Source organism: Etheostoma cragini, chromosome 18 (genome assembly GCF_013103735.1).
Source record: "Etheostoma cragini isolate CJK2018 chromosome 18, CSU_Ecrag_1.0, whole genome shotgun sequence".
NCBI lineage: Eukaryota > Metazoa > Chordata > Actinopteri > Perciformes > Percidae > Etheostoma > Etheostoma cragini.
In genome coordinates, this window is record NC_048424.1 from 2,245,163 (window position 1) to 2,264,965 (window position 19,803).

General features: G+C 40.9%; 3 protein-coding genes and 1 long non-coding RNA gene across 6 annotated transcripts in view; 2 read left to right on the forward strand and 2 right to left on the reverse strand.

Moving 5' to 3' along the window:
• Positions 1-1,141: 1,141 nt before the first annotated feature.
• Positions 1,142-17,449, reverse strand: tatdn3 (TatD DNase domain containing 3). Of its 2 annotated transcripts, XM_034899393.1 has the most exons (10): positions 17,273-17,448; positions 16,997-17,029; positions 16,774-16,847; positions 15,522-15,606; positions 6,822-6,884; positions 3,852-3,961; positions 2,360-2,415; positions 2,162-2,274; positions 1,495-1,575; positions 1,142-1,385 (listed from the first exon to the last, which is right to left on the reverse strand). In XM_034899393.1, exons 1-10 carry the CDS (start codon positions 17,327-17,329, stop codon positions 1,233-1,235), a joined length of 825 nt encoding a protein of 274 aa, XP_034755284.1. In that variant the 5' UTR covers positions 17,330-17,448; the 3' UTR covers positions 1,142-1,232. The 2 variants fall into 2 exon arrangements, with proteins under 2 accessions (XP_034755284.1, XP_034755285.1); XM_034899394.1 differs by lacking the exon at positions 1,495-1,575 and having other exon boundaries at positions 1,178-1,385; positions 17,273-17,449.
• LOC117961040 (ribonuclease-like) lies at positions 9,796-14,566 on the forward strand. The gene is made up of 3 exons (XM_034899410.1): positions 9,796-9,811; positions 10,102-10,151; positions 13,889-14,566. The coding sequence occupies exon 3, from the start codon at positions 13,895-13,897 to the stop codon at positions 14,339-14,341; it is 447 nt and encodes a 148-aa protein (XP_034755301.1). The 5' UTR covers positions 9,796-9,811; positions 10,102-10,151; positions 13,889-13,894; the 3' UTR covers positions 14,342-14,566.
• LOC117961051 lies at positions 11,494-14,766 on the reverse strand. Of its 2 annotated transcripts, XR_004660291.1 has the most exons (3): positions 14,683-14,766; positions 14,353-14,548; positions 11,494-11,531 (listed from the first exon to the last, which is right to left on the reverse strand). It is a non-coding gene; the product is annotated as an uncharacterized LOC117961051 (long non-coding RNA). The 2 variants fall into 2 exon arrangements; XR_004660292.1 differs by lacking the exon at positions 11,494-11,531 and having other exon boundaries at positions 14,354-14,548; positions 14,599-14,707.
• Positions 17,450-17,468: 19 nt separating the features above from the next.
• nsl1 (NSL1 component of MIS12 kinetochore complex) overlaps positions 17,469-19,803 on the forward strand; it is a 5,855-nt gene continuing 3,520 nt past the window's right edge. Inside the window, exons 1-2 of the mRNA XM_034899398.1 lie at positions 17,469-17,737; positions 19,541-19,613. Coding sequence (XP_034755289.1) covers positions 17,549-17,737; positions 19,541-19,613 — 262 coding nt within the window. The 5' untranslated portion in view covers positions 17,469-17,548. The remainder of the gene's footprint in view (positions 17,738-19,540; positions 19,614-19,803) is intronic.

The window sequence follows — 19,803 nt, forward strand, 5'->3', positions numbered from 1 at the left end:
AGCTAGCCTCCGTGTTTTTAGACAATACTTTAGACGTCAACAAGAAATGACGTAACTCATCTCTTCTATGGTTGATCAGTTTGTATTACACTCTGGTCAAGTTTTGAAATTGATAGGTACCTAAATCAATACACACAATCACACTTGAAGGGAAACATTATTACATATTTTGAATGTAAAGTTAGAAATGTATGTAATATTGTTAATTTTTTATATTTTATTAGGTAAGTTTGACATTCATAAATCCAAATTTTCCATGTCAAGACATATAGTTTTAAACTATTCCAAATTGAAACTGACATATATTTTGAGTCTCTTAACTTAGTGACAAACAAGAAAGCTACAGTTATATCTGATATATACTCCAAAGAATTTAATGAAGAACATCTGTTGTCAATATCATTAACTAGGTTAATAAGTCTGTCACATTTTTATTTATTTTTTCTCTCTTCATTTGTTAGTTTATGCTGTCCTTGTCACTTTTTCACATGTTCTCATATTATATCAGTTTAAATTATTTATCTATAATCTTCTGTTATGAACTGTGATGTTTGTAAATTGTTTAAAAAAAAGAAAAGAAAAAAAAGAAGTGACATCTCCCAACATGTCTTAGAGCACCTTTAACCCTGGTGTTGTCCTCTGTGTCACGGGGACTTGTTTATTTTATTTACATATTGTATTAGCCTGGCGTTGTGCTTCGGGGTCCCCGGGGCCTTTTTCATTTCATGTCAACCTTACGGAGACCTGAAGGGCGTGGCCTCGCCCTTCAGGTCTCCGAGACCCTTGTTTATTTTTATGTGATTATACAGTACATATGTTCCACATGCATCTTTGAGTGCAGGACGGGTCTCGGGACCCCGGAAGACGAGCTGAGGCTAGTGGGATACCTGTTCGAGTGCAGGACGGGTCTCGGGACCCCAGAAGACGAGCTGAGGCTAGTGGGATACCTGTTCGAGTGCAGGACGGGTCTCGGGACCCCAGAAGACGAGCTTAGGCTAGTGGGATACCTGTTCGAGTGCAGGACGGGTCTCGGGACCCCGGAAGACGAGCTGAGGCTAGTGGGATACCTGTTCGAGTGCAGAACGGGTCTCGGGACCCCGGAGGCCGAGGCCAAGGTAGCAGAAAAACACGACTGAATACAGGATGGTCTCTGGGACCCGAAGGACAACACAAGGGTTAAGCTAATATCTTTAAGTTGCGTCTGGCGCCACCCTCAGGCCAAACATTGCATTTCAGAAACATGTGTACGGCACGTGAGCGTCAACTTTGGGGAAAAGTCTGTGTGCATTCTGCCCGGTGACGAGCCGAACAGTTTCAGAAGACAGACCTTTGACGTCAGCGATGTACCGGCAGGACAGAACAATGTTACAGGGCTCGTTCCTCACCTGGGAGACAGAAAGAGACAGGCGACCCCATGAGTACAAATATGCTGTCTAAAAGAAGTATAACGGGGGCTCTTTAAACATGATGAGAATGAAACATTTGGAAACTTACGTGCTTGTCGAGCCCCAGTGCGGGAGAGTCCGTTTCGAGACAGATGTGTTCCAGCGGGATCTGCTTGATCAGTGTGTCTCTCTGTACGGTGGTAATAAAATCAGTGTTATCATCATTAAAGTGGACTGATAGCAACTTAAGTCGGGTTAGCAGATTCACTCTCCATGCTCCAATACGGGCGGCATGCTGCCGGTCTTCCCAAGGGGGAAAGCCTCTCCTCTCTAAGCCATTTCAATGCTACGAAGCCATCACCTGCAGTTAGCATCCCAACATTAACATTTATTCATTTATGATCCATTATTCATTCACAAAGAAAATTGGTGTCCTTAAAAGGTTGGATTTTTCCTAATTTAACATAATTAAGGCATTAAGATCTTTTTTTTTATTCCACTTTTTAGTCAACTTAAGCCTTGGTTCATAACCGTATGAGCGCCACTGAATTAAGTTATTTGGCTTGAACATAAAGTACTTTTTTTTTTTTTACCTTGCCTATGTAATCATAAATGCCATAACATACACCTAACCACAAAAAGATCCACGTACTGAATCCTCGTTCTACCATGCTGAAGGTTTTTATGTAATAACAGCTCAATACTTTATATTATACATAATCTGTCAAATCTTTTCAAATCGATCAAACCCAAGAGACGTGTGATTTCACGCTGACCTGGTGGTTCCTGCAGACAGCAGGGGGAAAGGAGAAGAGGAATCCAGCCTTCACGCCCTCCAGAGCTACCGACGGTTTCCCCGCAAAGTTATGAAGCAGAGCCCGACTGACGCCTGAAGGACAAATCACAGCAAAGGCACGTCCACACATGTGTTTTTGCAGCTGTGTCAATGTAGAAAGCAGAGCGGGACACCTTACCTTGTTCTCTCATGGTCGCTATGACGACCTTAGCCGCTGATCGTGAGTGGACGTTCCTGTGCAGGAAACAGGAAACAAAAAGAGTCGTCATCAGCGCAGGAGTCAGTGATTTAGTTCACATGCAGAGACAAAAGGATAACATAAAACACAACACTGTTTTCTGAAATGTTGTGTTTTCTAAAATGTCGTTATGTTTTGTCCTTCAGGGCCACCGTCCTTTTCACATGTAGCCTAATTTGTGATTTTTTACGAGAATAGGTTTGAATGAACTATGTTGTTATTGGTTTCCCACCCAGTCACTCATGCATGCCTAAGGGACAATACGTGCTGGTATGATCACTTTCTACCATGAAGATAGGTTTGCACTGTTTCTGATCACTTCATCCAAATGTTTGCCCTTGAGAGGGTGGGGTGGGGGTGGGGTGGGGGTGGGGAGGGTCTCAGAAAGTGTAGTTTATATTCACGACGTGCAACATCCAGGATTGCTCCGGTGCGGCAGGAAATTAAGCCGGATGCATGTCTTTTCGCCGTCCCCTTCCTCTTTCTTTGTGTCTGCGTTTTAACCTCCGGTGGATTTCTGAGGACTATGGTTACCTGGTCCTCAGATCTCTGCAGGGTAAATCCAGACAGCTAGCTAGACTATCTGTCCAATATGAGTTTTCTGTTGGACTAAAACTACTTCTAGACGTACACATGATCCACCAAAACAAGTTCCTTCCCAGGGTTATTTTGAGCTGAGCACCGCCCATGACATTTGTGATTGGTTTTAAAGAAATGCCAATGAACCAGAGCACGTTTCTGTCCCATCCTGGAATGATGTGTGGACCAGAGGTTGGATACCCAACCCGAGCCCTACGGTACCTGACGGGCCGGGTTTGGACAGATATTTAGAGATGTTGTTTGGGTTCGGGTCAGGTTCAGTCACATCAGATCAAATTTAAAACAACTCATTATGTAGGTGAAGAGATCAGCAACTCAACTAGCTGAAGCTTAGCGTCCCTGCACGCGGCATCTGTGCCATTCCAGCGCTGCTGGCAGGACCATCGAGCAGAGGCAAACAGAACCTCTTGTGTGAAGCTTTTGGATTTTGTTCTGTTAGCTTGGGACATTTTTGTTAGGCCTATGTTAATCTAATTTCAATTGGCTATATGGTTGGGCCTCTTGTGCGCGCCTGTGTTAACATGCACTTGTTGCCCCGTGTGCGCTGATGCGCTCACCTGTTGACATTTCCAAATGCCTTCCTACAGTTGCTTAATAAAAGCGGCCATTCCACACAAACTAACGTACATGTGTCATTAATTTATTAGATCATAATTTTCTTGACGGGATTGGGTCGGGTCAGGTTACTGCTCTGTCAGATGCAGGCAGATTTCAAACAATAAATGAAATCGATTTGAATCTAAAAAGCAACCTCTATGGTACAGCAGCAGGACAATAAATTAAACAGAAGTGAAAAACATGCAACTGAATTGTTCTCTTCTACTGGTCTCACACAGGCAGGTCAAGCTCCTTAGCGATGTTTAGCTGCTTAATGAAGACATCCATCTGGCCGTCTCGGTCCTGCTGAGTGGGAGCACACCACGGCGTGAAGTCCAAACCAATCTGAACCAAAAGTAGACAAAATGTTACTCGTAGTATCCCAGGAGCCATTAGCCCACTGCCACAGCCTCATAGGAGCCCGCGTGTGTGTTGTGGTTTTATTAGAAAGATTAGTTTCTCAAATGTTCCTGTCCAGCACAACAGACGAAAAAGTTCAAGAAGACGTTTCTGACGTTTTTGAAGGCCTCCTAATGGTCAATGTAAACATGACGCAGATGTGTTGCTATCTAATGGCTGCCTGGTGCTGCTGCCTAGGTCCCAAATCAGGAATCAGGTCTTTAGAATCTGAATCAGAAAAAGCAAAAGGGGCGGACCCCACTGGGACTCCAACCTGATCCATAAAAATAACAGTTATGGAAATGGGAGTCTGGGACTGTTGACTTAGCCCTGCGGTGCCTTAAATCTGCTCTGACAAACACACACATTCCTCAACAGGCATTAGAGACAGAATGAAGGGCATGTGTGTGCGTGTGAGTGTGAGTGTGAGTGTGCGTGTGCGTGTGCATGTGCGTATTAAATAAAGTGGTTTTGCTATGAATCACTTTGAGATCATGGGTATATATATATATATGCATGCACCTAAGCGTCGGTTAGCTGTTGCAGTATTGCAAATATGCAACCTGACTCTGGTGTGTGTGTGTGTGTGTGTGTGTGTGTGTGTGTGTGTGTGTGTGTGTGTGTGTGTGTGTGTGTGTGTGTGTGTGTGTGTGTGTGTGTGTGTGTGTGCATTCATTGTTACCAACACTGCTCAATGCTCATTCACTTTTCCTCTCAGGGTCAGTTGGGAGTTTTAACTACTTAATTTTCCAGCAGTCACATTAAAGTTCGGATTTCTTATTGTAACCCAGGATGTGCTGTGTTCTTCATGTTCAGTATATTTAGTCATCGTTGTTAGGTTTTATTTTCCTTTTTCCCTCTCCCCTTTCCCTAATCTTTTCTTGAAAATCAAGAAACATACTTTATATATAAAAAAAAAATAAATAAATTAAAAAAAAGCTTAGATTTCTTAACTGTTCATATGAGTGTGTGATAACGGCTGCTGTTATAATAAAGCCTGCGTGATCTAAATCCTGGTGGAATAGAGCAACAATGTGTCTAAATGCTGGTGTGGAGGACCGACTTGAGTTTGAGACCTTGAGGTTGAGGACACTCTGTCCTCTGTCTTGTCTTGTCACAACAGAAGGAAAATCTAAATGTATTAAAGTTCAGATAAATAAAATGTATAAAAATACAAACTTAAGATATAAAACTTAAAGTCCTTTGAACAAAAACACATTAACAAAAAAACTAATCAGTGTTGCCAACAGGGACGTTGTAGAGCGTCCTCTGGTGGACAGATTATGCAACGCCAACACTCATAACATGGTTGACAGTCCATTTGTATAATTTTTGCTTGTGTAATCTTAACTCTGTATGAACGGAGACAGTTGTGTATTACAAAGGATGCAACAATGTGTCTAAAATGGAGGTGTGGAGGTGTGGAGGACTTATTGGAGTGTGAGACCTTGACAGAACTACTTTGAAGAGCTGCTCAAAGGTTAAGGAGGGATTATGTTGAGGAACAGTAAGGGCCTCGGGGATGTATGATGTCAGTATCAGTCCATCAGGTATAGAAACTAGAGATGGAAATCGATTCAAAGTTGTAATTGTGATTAGTCACATGAGTGTCCTAGTTAACTCATGAACAATCACACATTTTTTTCATCTGTTTTAAATGTACTCTCTCTCTCTGTCTCCCTCTCTCTCTCTGTCTGTCTCTCTCTCTGTGTCTCCTTCTCTCTCTCTCTGTTGCTCTCTCTCTCTGTCTCTCTCTCTGTGCCCCTCTCTGTCTTTCTCTGTGTCTCTCTCTCTCTGTCTGTCTTTCTCTCTCTGTCTCTCTCTCTCTCTCTCTGTCTGTCTTTCTCTCTGTCTGTCTTTCTCTCTGTCTCTCTGTCTCTCTCTCTCTCTCTCTCTGTCTGTCTCTCGCTCTGTCTCTCGCTCTGTTTCTCTCTCTCTCTCCGTCTCTGTAAATTAAACATCTTGAAGTTGCATTTGAGAATCAACTCCTCTGGTGTTAGTCTTGCATTGCCAGCGCTGCAGAGGAGGGTCAGACTAGTCCACACAGCATCCGGTGTGGGATAAAAACTCAGATTGGACAGATAGTCTAGCTAGCTGTCTGGATTTACCCTGCAGAGATCTGAGGACCAGGTAACCATAGTCCTAGAAATCCAACGGGGGTTAGAACGCCAAGACAAAGACAGGACGGGGACGAAAATTTGGCCGAAATAAGTGACTGTTAGAAAATGTAACTATTAAAGCTGAAACATATATATAAAATCTTTGAACTTTTACTGGCTTATGATAACCATATTTAAGCACCCAGAGCCACATACCCCCCCCCAGCCGTCTTCAGACACTAAGGCTAAACTTCTCCCCTTTTCCTGTCTTGACTGCTTCACTCCCTTCATAAGTCAGGTAGAGTTTTTATTGAGCTTTGAGATAGTGCTGCTGTTTGGGGCATGGCAACCATGGAGAAAGGAGGGAGGATTTCAGTGTATGAGTGGAAACTGAAGAAGTTGTTTGTAAGTCCATCTCTGTACTGTTTGCAGTGTTTGGGACTGGCTCCTTGCACAAGTAAACAAACTCCAAAGTGACTCCAGTGACTCTTTGTCGTCTTTTGGTAATAATTTCTATAAAAAGTGACTTTTGGCAGAAATTCTGTCAGCAGCGGAGCAATCCTGGAAGTAGTACGTGGTGACTACATGGGCTACTCTGGTGAACTCAGTACACATCTACCGTCTTTAGTTGAAACTAAACTTCCCATGCAAAAGATAGAAATACAAACTTTTGTGTGCGCATGTATGTGTGTGTGTGTGCAGTCTACCTCTCCGATAGCGACGAGGCGTTCCCTGTGTTTGAAGAATTGTGGAAGGGCAGCATCCAGCTCCTGTGGGGAAGCCATCATTCATTCAGCGTTTTCACCATTAACAAACGACACCACGGCACACAGGAAATGGGTGTGCAGCTAAAGAATAGAGAGCATAGTTATATTCCAGAAGAAAACAAAAGTGAATGTAAATGTATGTACTGTATCTGTAAGTTAGAGACAGAGAGAGAGAGAGAGAGAGAGAGAAAGAGAGAGAGAGTTAACACACTTTCTCTTTTGTTCTTCCCCAGTTATTCAAAGAGGAAGCTGAACCCTGAGAGCTTGTTTGCATGGATCACTTTGGTGATAAAGCACCGAGCCGGTTTAGTGGAAAGCGAGAGATAAGGTGTGAGGGTGCGTGGGAGACAGCCTAAGCTCCTCCACACTCCAGATCTGATGACACATCCACAGTCCTGTCAAGCTGCAACGTTTTCAAAGATAATGGGTAATGTTAGATTCTTGCATGTCTTGTTGTCTGATGTCCACCGAGGGGACAAAATGCTGCAAAAGACACTCTTATCCTTAAAATCTCACTTTTAACATACTTCCCAGAGAGAGACAGAGAGAGACATGTAATTTTGTCATTTAATTCAAAGTTTTTGTCACTTGGTGAGCGATATGTACTATCCAAATGATACGATGGATAGTTTTGAATGAAAGCCTGTGAGGAGGTTGGAGTTATGTTTAAGAGTTGTAAGATTGCAACACATAGTTGTGATAATAGTACCAATAGCACCTCGTCCATGAAGAGCCTGCTGACCTGAACTGCAGTTTCTTCTCAAAGGCCAAAACCACCCTGAACTCACACATGCACTGACTTCACTCCACAGCCCACCCCCGGCCCCCCCCCGGCTCTCCCGGACCCCGGACTTTCTTCTTCCCTCCCATTTTATATTCTCATATTTTATATTTTGTGGTGACACTGTAAAGGTTTTGCTTCAATCTCGTTGCACAGGTACTGCACTTGTGTATAAGATAAAGGCTTTCAGTTCTATTCTATTCAAAAAGATAACCAAAACTGTAATCTCTCTCTTCTGTACAACAAAGTGATCCATGCAAACCAAGCTCTCAGGTTTTGAATAACAGGGGAAGAAGAACAGAGAGAGTGTGTGGAGAGAGAGATGACATCAGAACAGCCTTTGAAAGAATAATTTATCTGTCTAGTAGCAGTTAGATTTCTGCAGAGCTCTCTTCTCATGCCTCACAACAATCAGCTGATTAAAAACACTCAGAACCAGTCTAACTGGAGAAATCACATTTTAACATCCCGTCTGAAACTGTTTTCAGCATTTAAATCAGCACTTTTAATGGGACTGAAAGTAGACACTAAATGACTAAAAGTAGACACTAAATGACTGAAAGTAGACACTAAATGACTAAAAGTAGACACTAAATGACTGAAAGTAGACACTAAATGACTGAAAGTAGACACTAAATGACTGAAAGTAGACACTAAATGACTAAAAGTAGACACTAAATGACTGAAAGTAGACACTAACTGACTGAAAGTAGACACTAAATGACTAAAAGTAGACACTAAATGACTGAAAGTAGACACTAAATGACTGAAAGTAGACACTAAATGACTGAAAGTAGACACTAAATGACTGAAAGTAGACACTAAATGACTGAAAGTAGACACTAAATGACTGAAAGTAGACACTAAATTACTTAAAATAGGCACTAAATGTCTGAACGTAGACACTAAATGTCTGAAAGTAGAGACTAAATGTCTTAAAGTAGACACTAAATGACTGAAAGTAGACACTAAATGTCTGAAAGTAGACATTAAATGTCTGAAAGTAGACACTAAATGTCTGAAAGTAGGCACTAAATGTCTGAAAGTAGACATTAAATGTCTTAAAGTAGACATTAAATGTCTTAAAGTAGACACTAAATGTCTTAAAGTAGACACTAAATGACTGAAAGTAGACACTAAATGTCTGAAAGTAGACATTAAATGTCTTAAAGTAGACACTAAATGCTTTAAAGTAGACACTAAATGTCTGAAAGTAGACATTAAATGTCTTAAAGTAGACACTAAATGACTGAAAGTAGACACTAAATGTCTTAAAGTAGACACTAAATGTCTGAAAGTAGACATTAAATGTCTGAAAGTAGACACTAAATGTCTAAAAGTAGACACTAAATGTCTTAAAGTAGACACTAAATGTCTGAAAGTAGACATTAAATGTCTGAAAGTAGACACTAAATGTGTTAAAGTAGACATTAAATGTCTTAAAGTAGACACTAAGTGTCTGAAAGTAGACACTAAATGTCTGAAAGTAGACACTAAGTGTCTGAAAGTAGACACTAAGTGTCTGAAAGTAGACACTAATGACTGAAGAGTAACTCAAACTAAAGTTAAATTAAATCCTAATGTCTAAACTAGAATAAAAGCTAAGAGAAATTAAACGTGTTATCTCCTGTAGCGATGATGTCACTATATTATAATATTATCTGCTGTTAACCCTATGAAAGAAGAAGTGTGCGTGTATTATAATATGATATTATATTATCTGCTGTTAACCCTATGAAAGATAAATTGGGCATGTCTTATAATATGATATTATAATGTTATCTGCTGCTAACCCTATGAAAGATAAAGTGTGCGTGTATTATAATATGATATTATAATGTTATCTGCTGCTAGCCCTATGAAAGATAAAGTGTGCGTGTATTATAATATGATAATATAATGTTATCTGCTGCTAGCCCTATGAAAGATAAAGTGGGCGTGTATTATAATATGATATTATAATGTTATCTGCTGCTAACCCTATGAAAGATAAAGTGTGCGTGTATTATAATATGATATTATATTATCTGCTGTTAACCCTATGAAAGATAAAGTGGGCGGCGTGTATTATAATATGATATTATAATATTTTACAGTATAAAGGTGAAGGAGTTCTCAGACTTTTCCATCTCTCTCTCCTGTCCTTCAGGTAAATATACTTTTTATTATTAAACTTATCTTATTGGTTTAGATTCTGTTTTAGCTGCGAGAACAAAACTTTTCATGATTACTTTTAATGTTCATGATGTTTCTATTTTCATTTTGATGCTTTTTCAGAAGTTCTCGTTGCCTTTTCCACTGTTTTTGGAGCGTTTTTACAACGTTTCAGTGTATGTAGTGATGTAACCTGTCTGTTACGATCCATATGACCTGCACATGTTTGGTTTTTCTGTATAATCTTTGTGTTATGATAAAGTGTGTTATCATGTGATATTCCAGGTATTTCTCCTGCTGTTGACTCTAGACCTCATCTCTCTCCTGTCATTCAGGTAAATAGACTTTATATTAACATTCTGTCTTTAGCACAGTTACACTCAATATAATAAATAATAATAATATAATTAAATAATATAATTATATCTTATTCTGGCTGCATCAGGACTTTATGATTTTTCTTCAGAAAGATTCATATTAATAATACGGTGTGCAGTTATTCTGCTCTGTAGAAACTCTGGATGTCATCAGACAGTTAGGAGACATTTATTAAACTAAAGACATACACTACGTTAGGAAGGGAAGATATGTTACATATGTCAGAGTAAAGGCTCTAACAGCTTCTATATAATAATATAATATATGTTACATATGTCAGAGTAAAGGCTCTAACAGCTTCTATATAATAATATGAGAGATGTTAGATATGTCAGAGTAAAGGCTCTAACAACTTCTATATAATAATATAATATATGTTAGATATGTCAGAGTAAAGGCTCTAACAGCTTCTATATAATAATATAATATATGTTAGATATGTCAGAGTAAAGGCTCTAACAGCTTCTATATAATAATATAAGAGATGTTAGATATGTCAGAGTAAAGGCTCTAACAGCTTCTATATAATAATATAAGAGATGTTAGGTATGTCAGAGTAAAGGCTCTAACAGCTTCTATATAATAATATAAGAGATGTTAGATATGTCAGAGTAAAGGCTCTAACAGCTTCTATATAATAATATAAGAGATGTTAGATATGTCAGAGTAAAGGCTCTAACAGCTTCTATATAATAATATAAGAGATGTTAGATATGTCAGAGTAAAGGCTCTAACAGCTTCTATATAATAATATAAGAGATGTTAGATATGTCAGAGTAAAGGCTCTAACAGCTTCTATATAATAATATAAGAGATGTTAGATATGTCAGAGTAAAGGCTCTAACAGCTTCTATATGATAATATAAGAGATGTTAGGTATGTCAGAGTAAAGGCTCTAACAGCTTCTATAACTCTGTTCTCCAGATCAACATGAAGATCTCTATCTATACCAGTCTTCTGCTGATCTCTCTGATCCAACTGTGCAGAGGATTATTTTGGGGGCCTGATGATAAAAAGTTTGCAACCAAGTATATCGCGGCTTCTAACCAGTGCACTCAGCTGATGGTCGACAGAGGATTGGCTGACCTCAAAAAGACCTGCTTGCCGGAAAAAAACTTCATCAAAGCAACATTGGACCAGGTCCGAGCCGTCTGTGCGGGAACAAGAAGTGGAATCAGCAAAGACAGCTTCAAAATTATTGAGTGCAAAGTTGATCCCGAGCATAAAACCCCCCCCAACTGTGAGTACACGATGGAGGAGGTGGAGAAGAAAGTTCTGGTCACTTGTGAAAAAAACGTCCCGACTGAGTTTAAAATACATGAGTAATCTATTACTACCTGATGATCCAGAGTAATGTATTACTACTACTACTATAGTAATCTGTTTGAATAAAACACATTACACATGTCAACTCTGTGTCTGTTTTTAATTAAGTCATTCATAAAGAAGATATGCGTAAACTACAGAGACATTATAATTATTATATATTATTATTAATTAAACTCTAAAACACTGAAAGTTGTGTGTAACAAGCATAGTGTGTGTCCATGTGTGTGTTACAAGCAGTGTGTCCATGTGTTACAAGCATAGTGCGTGTCCCTGTGTGTTACAAGCATAGTGTGTCTCCCAGTGTGTTCCAAGCATAGTGTGTGTCCCTGTGTGTGTTACAATCATAGTGTGTCCCTGTGTGTGTCAGAAGCAGTGTGTGTCCATGTTCGTTACAAGCACAGTGTGTGTCCATGTGTGTGTTACAAGCATAGTGTGTGTCCATGTGTGTTACAAGCATAGTGTGTGTCCCTGTGTGTTACAAGCACAGTGTGTGTCCCTGTGTGTTACAAGCATAGTGTGTGTCCATGTGTGTGTTACAAGCATAGTGTGTGTCCATGTGTGTGTATTAAGCATAGTGTGTGTCCATGTGTGTGTATTAAGCATAGTGTGTGTCCATGAGTGTGTGACAAGCATAGTGTGTACGGGATTAGGAGGATTTTACGAATGTGCTTTCAAATAAAAATTAAATGCTGCGTTACTAACTTTGGAGTTTTTTGTTGGTCAATGCTGCGTTCACTTCCTGCTGCCTCAAGATAGCCATACGACCAGAATGCACCTGAAGACACCTCTCTGTAAGACCAGCATGCCCAGAATGCACCTGAACACACCTCTCTGTAAGACCAGCACGCCCAGAATGCACCTCAACACACCTCTCTGTAAGACCAGCACGGCGAGAATGCACCTGAACACACCTCTCTGTAAGACCAGCACACCCAGAATGCACCTGAACACACCTCTCTGTAAGACCAGCACACCCAGAATGCACCTGAACACACCTCTCTGTAAGACCAGCACACCCAGAATGGACCTGAACACACCTCTCTGTAAGACCAGCACGCCCAGAATGCACCTGAACACACCTCCCTCTAAGACCAGCACGCCCAGAATGCACCTGAACACACCTCTGTGTTATTAACCATCTGATCAATCAATGTAACTTGTTTCTGTTAAGGAATAAAACACATCTGACAGTTTACACTCTTTCTTTGTAATGCAGCATCTTATTGTGAAAATCCAGTTGCAGCACTTCCTGCCTGCTTCATCAGGGTGTATTGCCATTCACACCAGGAAACCAGTTACCTTTCTCTTCAGGCGTCGAGTCAACACTTTGGCAGTTTAAAGTAAGTTGATTTGTTAAGATCCATTTTTTTATATTTGAATGTCCTTTCAGAGACGTTTAGACAGTTTAGTTCAGCCAACATTATACTGTGTGAGTGTGTTTGTATGTGTATCTTTGTGTGTGTTGTGTGTGTACTTGTCTGTGTTGTCTGTGTGTGAGTGTGTCTGTATGTGTATCTTTGTGTGTGTGTGTGTGGGTTGAGTGTGTTTTTTTGTCTGTGTGTGTGTGTGTATGTGTTGTGTGTATATGCCTGTGGGGGAGTGTGTCTGTATGTGTATCTTTGTGTGTGTGTGTGTGGGTTGAGTGTGTTTTTTTGTCTGTGTGTGTGTGTGTGTATGTGTTGTGTGTATATGCCTGTGGGGGAGTGTGTCTGTATGTGTATCTTTGTGTGTGTGTGAGTGTGTCTGTGTGTCTATCTTTGTGAGTGTGTGTGTGTGTGTATGTGTGTGTGTGTATCTTTGTGAGTATTTGATTGTGTTTGATCATCAGTTGCAGCTCTTTCTAGGTGCTTCCTCAAGTTGTGTCTGCCATTCATACCAGGAAATAAGTTCCCTCTCTCTCCAGGCGTTGAATCAACACTTTGGACGGTCTGAAGAAACTGTAAGATGATCGTTTAAAATCCATTTTTTTCAGTGGCTGTTACAGTTTAGTTCAGCCGACTTTAGTTTTAATGCTTTTTTTCAAATGTGTGGTCTGTGTGTGTGTGTGTGTGTGTGTGTCTGTCTGTGTGTGTTTATGTTGGGAGGTGGTTGTATATGGTATGACTCTGCAGCACTCATCTAACAGCTTTTATGTCATAATATGAGATGTTAGATATGTCAGAGTAAAGTCTCTAACAGCTTCTATATGATAATAAAAGAGAGGTCAAATATGTCAGAGTAAAGGCTCTAACAGCTTCTATATGATAATAAAAGAGAGGTCAGATATGTCAGAGTAAAGGCTCTAACAGCTTCTATATGGTAATAAAAGAGAGGTCAGATAAGTCAGAGTAAAGGCTCTAACAGATTTTATGACTGTGTTCTCCAGATCAACATGAAGATCTCTATCTTTGCCGGTGTTCTGCTGCTCTCTGCTGCCGTGCTCTCTGTGGACGGACAGAGTTGGTTTCAGTTTCAAAATAAGCACATCAACGCTGGGATGACTGCTGGCCAATGTACCACGGTGATAGCAGCCAGAAGAATCGTGACCCCACCCACACTGAAAAACCCAAGAAACAGCTGCAAGGGTTTCAACACCTTCATCAACACACCGAATGTGAATGCTGTTTTAGACGTCTGTGTTGGGGGGGGGAGACCACATGGCAATGGTTTTAGAATTAGCACTGCTACTTTTTCACTTATCGACTGTAACCTGGTGAATCAGTATCCACCGGCCGTTCCCTACAACTGTCAGTACAATGGTGTCGCTCGTAACAACAGAAGGATTATAGTCAGATGTGACAACTACAATCAACCTGTTCACTTTCATGGAAGTCTGTAATCCATTACTACCTGATGAACCAGAGTAATCCATTACTACCTGATAAAACAGAGTAATCTATTACTACCTGATGAACCAGAGTAATCTATTACTACCTGATGAACCAAAGTAATCTATTACTACCTGATGAACCAGAGTAATGTATTACTACCTGATGAACCAGAGTAATCTATTACTACCTGATGAACCAGAGTAATCTATTACTACCTAATGAACCAAAGTAATCTACCTGATGAACCAGAGTAATGTATTACTACCTGATGAACCAGAGTAATCTATTACTACCTGATGAACCAGAATAATCCATTACTAACTGTTGAACCAGAGTAATCCATTACTACCTGATGAACCAGAGTAATCTATTACTACCTGATGAACAAGAATAATCCATTACTAACTGTTGAACCAGAGTAATCTATTACTACCTGATGAACCAAAATACCTGATGAATAAAACACATGTGAGTGTAACTTTGTTTTTGCTTTTTTGCTGTCATGTTCATTCATTTATAAAGAAGATAACATGGATAAAACTACATAGATATAAGTATTATTAAAATAATAACTTTGTTTGTAAAAAACCTTTCACAAATTAAATATGTATAAACTGATAGTCAGCATAACTCCACCAGACTCCATGTAAATAATCACTACTTTTAGCCTGTATAGAGCAGCATATCTCCACCAGACTCGTTCATTACTCTCATCCCGCTCCTTGTTTCCGGGTTAGCACTCCACCAATCAGATTGGTCATTGAGTCCGACTGCCCACCCACGACGGCACGGAACCCACCAGACAGACGCGGGTCAGAGACCTCGCCAGACTGTCCGACGGCCGACAATCAGGTTGGTGTGTCAGCGCCTTAAGTCCACAAAACCTTTAAGGATTATTCAAGGCTTGTGAGAGGCATTAAAACCCTGTGGGTTTAATATCCTAGCTACTCTGTAGGACATTTTGTGTACATTTTTGTACTTTCAATACAACCGTACATTAAAAAGGAAGAAAAACAAATACACCTTCGTCTCCCCCAGAGGTTCAGAGTCCCTCCCTCCCTCCCTCTGTCTGTCTCACACTCTGAACTCTGACCCTGGGACACCACTCAGCAGGCTGGATACAGCTTCTCTCTGAATCCACTAAGTAAAATAATCAAAAGATGGCTGAGGCGCGGTGTGTTTTACTACCTGAGGCTTCACGCTGCGCTGTGCGGGGCCCTCGTCACCCTGCAGCGGATGGATGCCGAAACATGGGGCCACCACATCTGGATAACTGTGAGAAGAGAATTCCACCGATAACAGCCTGAATAATAAATGCAATGCTTTCCAGCTGAGAGTAGCTGGACGGGAACTGTGTCAACACATTTTGTTCTTTACATCGTACCTTTAAGTTCAGCACAGTCGGTACAGTTTGGAGGTTCTGGAACTTTACTTTTGCCGTTTCTTTTAGTTAAGACTTTATACTTTTGTATATGTGCATCTAATAGGTGCAGTTCCTGCAGCCAACTCTCCAGTTAATATGCAAACATATGAACAGCTTTTAACACAACACAAAGTCAATATAAAAGAGACTTCAGATCCAGTATTAGGGGACCACTAAGGTCTATATAAAAGAGACTTCAGATCCAGTATTAGGGGATCACTAAGGTCTATATAAAAGAGACTTCAGATCCAGTATTAGGGGACCACTAAGGTCTATATAAAAGAGACTTCAGATCCAGTATTAGGGGACCTCTAAGGTCTATATAAAAGAGACTTCAGATCCAGTATTAGGGGACCACTAAGGTCTATATAAAAGAGACTTCAGATACAGTATTAGGGGAACACTAAGACACCTAGGGGACCTTTGAATGCTTGTACACTGCAGGGGGTACGTGAGATTTTTGCAAAACTAATTCTACTATAATAATGAATAAATGAAGTGAAATGTTGCATTTTAAGGACTTCAGTTACAAGGCTGTTTTTTAGTAAATCCACCACTGCCAGCGCTGTATTGGACATCTTTATATAGACTTTTTGTTCTACCAAAAATGTTTTGTGTTGGTAAGGGGGCACTTGGCTTTAAAAAATGATCACTCCCTCCAATATCATGAATCATATCGCAATTGCAATGAGATGTTTTCTACAAATCGTGGAGCCCTAATTTCTGTCTCTGTATGACGTAGGAAATGCATGCACTGTTATAATGAATGTTCTGGACTGTAGATTTCTGGTATGACTTTCAATGCAAGCTGTACAAAAATGTCTCTGAATTCAGATTTATACATTCAAAATAAGGGCATCTGAGGCTCATCGAGTTATCATTCTAATCATCTAAGTAAAGACTGGCAGACTGTACAAGTTGAACTACGCATATCACACACTATGTCATATTTTACGAGACAGACACTATGTATTTCCTAAGACTGATTACATAACACTGAAGACACACTGTACATACCGTTCCTGCAGCTGGAGAACTATGTCAAACTCACTGACTTCTTCTGTAACTGCAACTAAAGTCTTTACCCCAGCCTACACACACACACACACACACACACACACACACACACACACACACACACACACACACACACACACACAATTAGCAGTATGTTATTTGTGATTGATTTCCATCGTGCTGAACTCATAGACTTGCAGTCTGTGGTTGAACTATAACTGACCTCCCTGGTCCTTTGGATCACATCCTCTAGATCCTGCAAAGACAAAAAGGTTCGCACAGAAATTAGAAAAAACTCAAACTATTTAAGAAAAACTGCAGAGAACAATGATGTATGATAAATTATAACAGCGTGTGTTGTGGTCAACATAAGTGAATATGTGTGACATTAATACACAGCAGGTGGCAGTCTACAACTGATGTAATGACATGAGAGCCAAATACTTTAAAAAACGTCGCTATGTTTTCTACTAGGTTACGTTAACTTAGTGCGACTTACCTCTGCAAACTCCAAGGCTGATATATGACAGTGACAGTCAACGAAGCCATACTCCATTGAAAACGTAAAATTAATGATAGCTAAGAGCGCATACTATACTTGAAAACTGCAAAATTTGCCCATTTTGTCTTTGAAAACAATAGCTTACGGCAGAGCGGAACTCTTCTGCGACGCTTGAATTGTTGTTCCGGGGGATAACATTGGTACTCGGACCAGGGCGTTACGTTTTCAATTCCGGTTGGCGTAAAACAAATATAAACAAAGTTGGCGGTAAAGATGGAGCCCGAAAAGAGCGAATCTTTACCCAGCGATGAAACAAATAAGGAGTACAGAGTACAAGTAACGTCTAAGAAACAAGTCATCGAGCAGATGAATAAATACAAAGACATTTTGAAGACAGCTCTCAACGGACAGACGGACGTTGCGGAGGACACGAAGCGAGTTTTACTGCAGGAGCTGCTGGCGGTTTGTTACCTCCTAATGCTAATGCTAATGCTAATGCTAATGCTAATGCTACGAACGTTAGCTAACTGTAACGTTTGTCTGACATAACACACGGATTAGCTAGGCTGACCAGATGCTGATTTACAAAAAAAGAGGACACTCGGCCGGCCTCGAGACACAAATGCAGACAAGCTTCTCAGAGGTTAATGAGCATGCGTTATTATGCCTCAATGGTATAAAAATGTAAACAACCTGTCATTAAATAAATAAATATGAAATAATGCTGTAAATATGACCTATTCTGTGTTATCTTCAACTAAATATGTCTTAAAACCTTGTCTATGTAATAAAATAAGGTTTTTTGTGAGCTTTGGGATCTCCAGCACCTTTATATGCTAAAACATGTGTGCTAGCTCTGCACACGGTGCACTCCGCCTCCACTTGTCCCGACCGGGACGGTACGCGGAAAGTTTAATTTGCAGTTCAACTGTGAAGCTGCATTTATGCTTTGCATTTTCTGTGCAATGCTGCTCCGCTGTCTGCTCCCTGTCTGATCTACTCCCTGTATGTGCTCCCTGTCTGATCTGCTCTCTGTCTGATCTGCTTCCTGTCTGATCTGCTCCCTGTATGTGCTCCGCTGTCTGATCTGCTCCCTTTATGTGCTCCCTGTCTGATCAGCTCCCTTTATGTGCTCCCTGTCTGATCTGCTCCCTGTATGTGCTCCGCTGTCTGATCTGCTCCCTGTATGTGCTCCCTGTCTGATCTGCTCTCTGTATGTGCTCCCTGTCTGATCTGCTCTCTGTCTGATCTGCTCCCTGTCTGATCTGCTCCCTGTATGTGCTCCGCTGTCTGATCTGCTCCCTTTATGTGCTCCCTGTCTGATCTGCTCCCTTTATGTGCTCCCTGTCTGATCTGCTCCCTGTCTGATCTGCTCCCTGTATGTGTTCCCTGTCTGATCTGCTCCCTTTATGTGCTCCCTGTCTGATCTGCTCCCTGTCTGATCTGCTCCCTGTCTGATCTCCTCTCTGTCTGATCTGCTCCCTGTCTGATCTGCTCCCTGTATGTGCTCCCTGTCTGATCTGCTCCCTTTATGTGCTCCGTGTCTGATCTGCTCCCTTTATGTGCTCCCTGTCTGATCTGCTCCCTGTATGTGCTCCCTGTCTGATCTGCTCCCTGTATGTGCTCTCTGTCTGATCTGCTCTCTGTCTGATCTGTTCCCTGTATGTGCTCACTGTCTGATCTGTTCCCTGTATGTGCTCACTGTCTGATCTGCTCCTTGTATGTGCTCTCTGTCTGATCTGTTCCCTGTATGTGCTCTCTGTCTGATCTGCTCCTTGTATGTGCTCCCTGTCTGATCTGCTCCCTGTATGTGTGCTTTGCAGAGCCTCCCACAAGGCAGCCTCTTGGGAATTACGTCACGCAACAAAGTACCGTAGTACTGTGTGCAAAGTGCCAGTCAATTTAAGTAAATGCTTAATGGTCCCATGAAAAACAGTGAAAACCGGACATTTAGCAAACTGTCCCTGTCAAGTATAAACCTATAAACTTTAAGACAGATAAAGACTTTTGTTACCACAAGAACGCATTGTTGTCTCTCTGGCTCAGAGAACTTGACGTAAAATCCCATTCGAAGAACGGTGTATTTAATGTTTGCCTTGTTTCATCAGCCATACACTCCAGCAGAAGGGTAATAGAGGACAGCCCTTTGCTTACATTCATGTTTATAATGTACTGTAGCTGAATTATGGACATTGTGTTTGATGGATCTGATGATGGCTGCATTCTTTTTGTTGACACTGTGAAAATTGATTTGCATCTGCGCAGAATTTTGAAGCAGCTGTTCAGGACAACGTGTTGGTGAACGGACAGCCTTGGGATGAGGCACCGGATGTTGAAGGTGATTCACTATGCCAGTGTTTCTCAAACCTTTTTCAATAATGATAATGGATACTTTATTAATCCCGCAAGGGGAAATTACAATGTTTTAACTCTGTTGTTATTACACACACGCCCACACAGGACTACACACACATGCTCAGTACCTATACATGCACTAATGGAGAGATGTCAGAGTGGGGGGGGGGGGG

Excerpts from the sequence above, each read along its gene's own strand:
- LOC117961040 (XM_034899410.1), top strand. The coding sequence starts at position 13,895 with ATGAAGATCTCTATCTTTGCCGGTGTTCTGCTGCTCTCTGCTGCCGTG.
- tatdn3 (XM_034899393.1), bottom strand. The coding sequence starts at position 17,329 with ATGGAGTATGGCTTCGTTGACTGTCACTGTCATATATCAGCCTTGGAG. Across the intron at positions 16,848-16,996 it reads TGATCCAAAGGACCAGGGAG|GCTGGGGTAAAGACTTTAGT; the intron begins GTCAGTTATAGT and ends GTGTGTGTGTAG. Across the intron at positions 2,275-2,359 it reads AGCGACCATGAGAGAACAAG|GCGTCAGTCGGGCTCTGCTT; the intron begins GTAAGGTGTCCC and ends TTTGTCCTTCAG.